Raw genomic sequence first — 1,350 nt, forward strand, 5'->3', positions numbered from 1 at the left:
TAAGCCCAAGAGCTGGAGGTTGCTATGAGCTGTGAGGCCATGGCACTCTACCCAGGGGGATAGCTTGAGGCTCCATCTCAAAAAAAAAAAAAAAAAAAAAAGTCTTGGCCTCCCCCAAGGTCATAAAGGTATTCTGCTCTGTTACCAGCTAGAAGTCTTATTGTTTGACCTTTCATAGTTGGGCTTATAGTCCAACTATAATTAATTTTTTGTATGATACAAGGTAGAGGTTGAGGCATATTTGTCTCTGTATAGATAGGGAATTACCCTTTCTCTACTGCTTTTATGTGCCACCTTTTTTCACATTTCTTTTCATTTCATTTCTTTTTTCAGGTGATTGTGTGTGTGTATATATGTGCACACATATGTCTGTTTCTGGATTCTCTTTTCTGTTCAACTTGGTATATCTTTCATTACATTAGTACTATACTATGCTTATTATTGTAACTTTGAAATAAGTATAATAATAATGTCTGGTAGTACAAATCTTTCAGCTTTGTTCTTCTTCAAGATTGTTTCCTTTATATTTTACATTCCATATGGATTTTGATATTAGCTTATCAATTTGCACAGTATCATTGGTGCATTTACATACTGCTTTCTCCTATTTTTTTTATAAGTGGTGCCTAAGGCAAGTTGGATCAATTAAGTGTTAGCTATTATTATAATAATTGGTAATTATACAAATATGCACTTCCCTCCCAGAATATTACAGGGGTACGCATGTTTTGGTTACATGATTTGCTTTTCTGCAGAATATGTGCATTGAGCCAGTTAGGAGTGAATTTTCCGAGCCCCTCTTCCCCCTTCCTATTTACTGGGTTTGTATTGAGTGTTACAGCACTCTTTAATTTGTGATTTTCATTGTTTGTTATCCTGCTGGAAACTCTGTCATCTATTCTGACAGTGTTTAGCTCTAAGCACACTGCACATATGTATGTTGAGTGAGTGAATAAATGAATGTAAATACATTTAAGAGGGATTAGTTTGTGAACCGAAAGAAACATGGTGTTCTAATTAAATTTCTGATTTCAGGTTTGAAAGATTAGAAGTCCTGGCTGTATTTGCCTCCACAGTCTTGGCACAGTTAGGAGCTCTTTTTATATTAAAAGAAAGGTATGTTTGTGTAAAATATTCTAAATCCTACCTAGGACACCTTTGGGGACGTGAAAGAAACCACTGAGACATATCTGGTTGGAAGCGTATGCAAATTAAGATGAACAGTACTAGAGTTTTGATAGTATAACCTTCACACTTCAGACTTCTCTCCCTTATTTTTACTTCTTTTATAATATTTCCTTCTTTCCAAACCCAGCCCCGGCCAAACTGCAACCAAAAAAAAAAAAAAAA

The 1,350-nt window shown here is 35.3% G+C and overlaps 1 protein-coding gene across 1 annotated transcript in view; it reads left to right on the top strand.

Moving 5' to 3' along the window:
* Nucleotides 1-1,350, top strand: part of SLC30A6 (solute carrier family 30 member 6) — a 57,470-nt gene that overhangs the window by 32,878 nt on the left and 23,242 nt on the right. Inside the window, exon 6 of the mRNA XM_003787513.3 lies at nt 1,036-1,116. Coding sequence (XP_003787561.1) covers nt 1,036-1,116 — 81 coding nt within the window. The remainder of the gene's footprint in view (nt 1-1,035; nt 1,117-1,350) is intronic.

Source organism: Otolemur garnettii, unplaced genomic scaffold (assembly GCF_000181295.1).
Source record: "Otolemur garnettii isolate 467f Iridium unplaced genomic scaffold, OtoGar3 scaffold00022, whole genome shotgun sequence".
Lineage (NCBI taxonomy): Eukaryota > Metazoa > Chordata > Mammalia > Primates > Galagidae > Otolemur > Otolemur garnettii.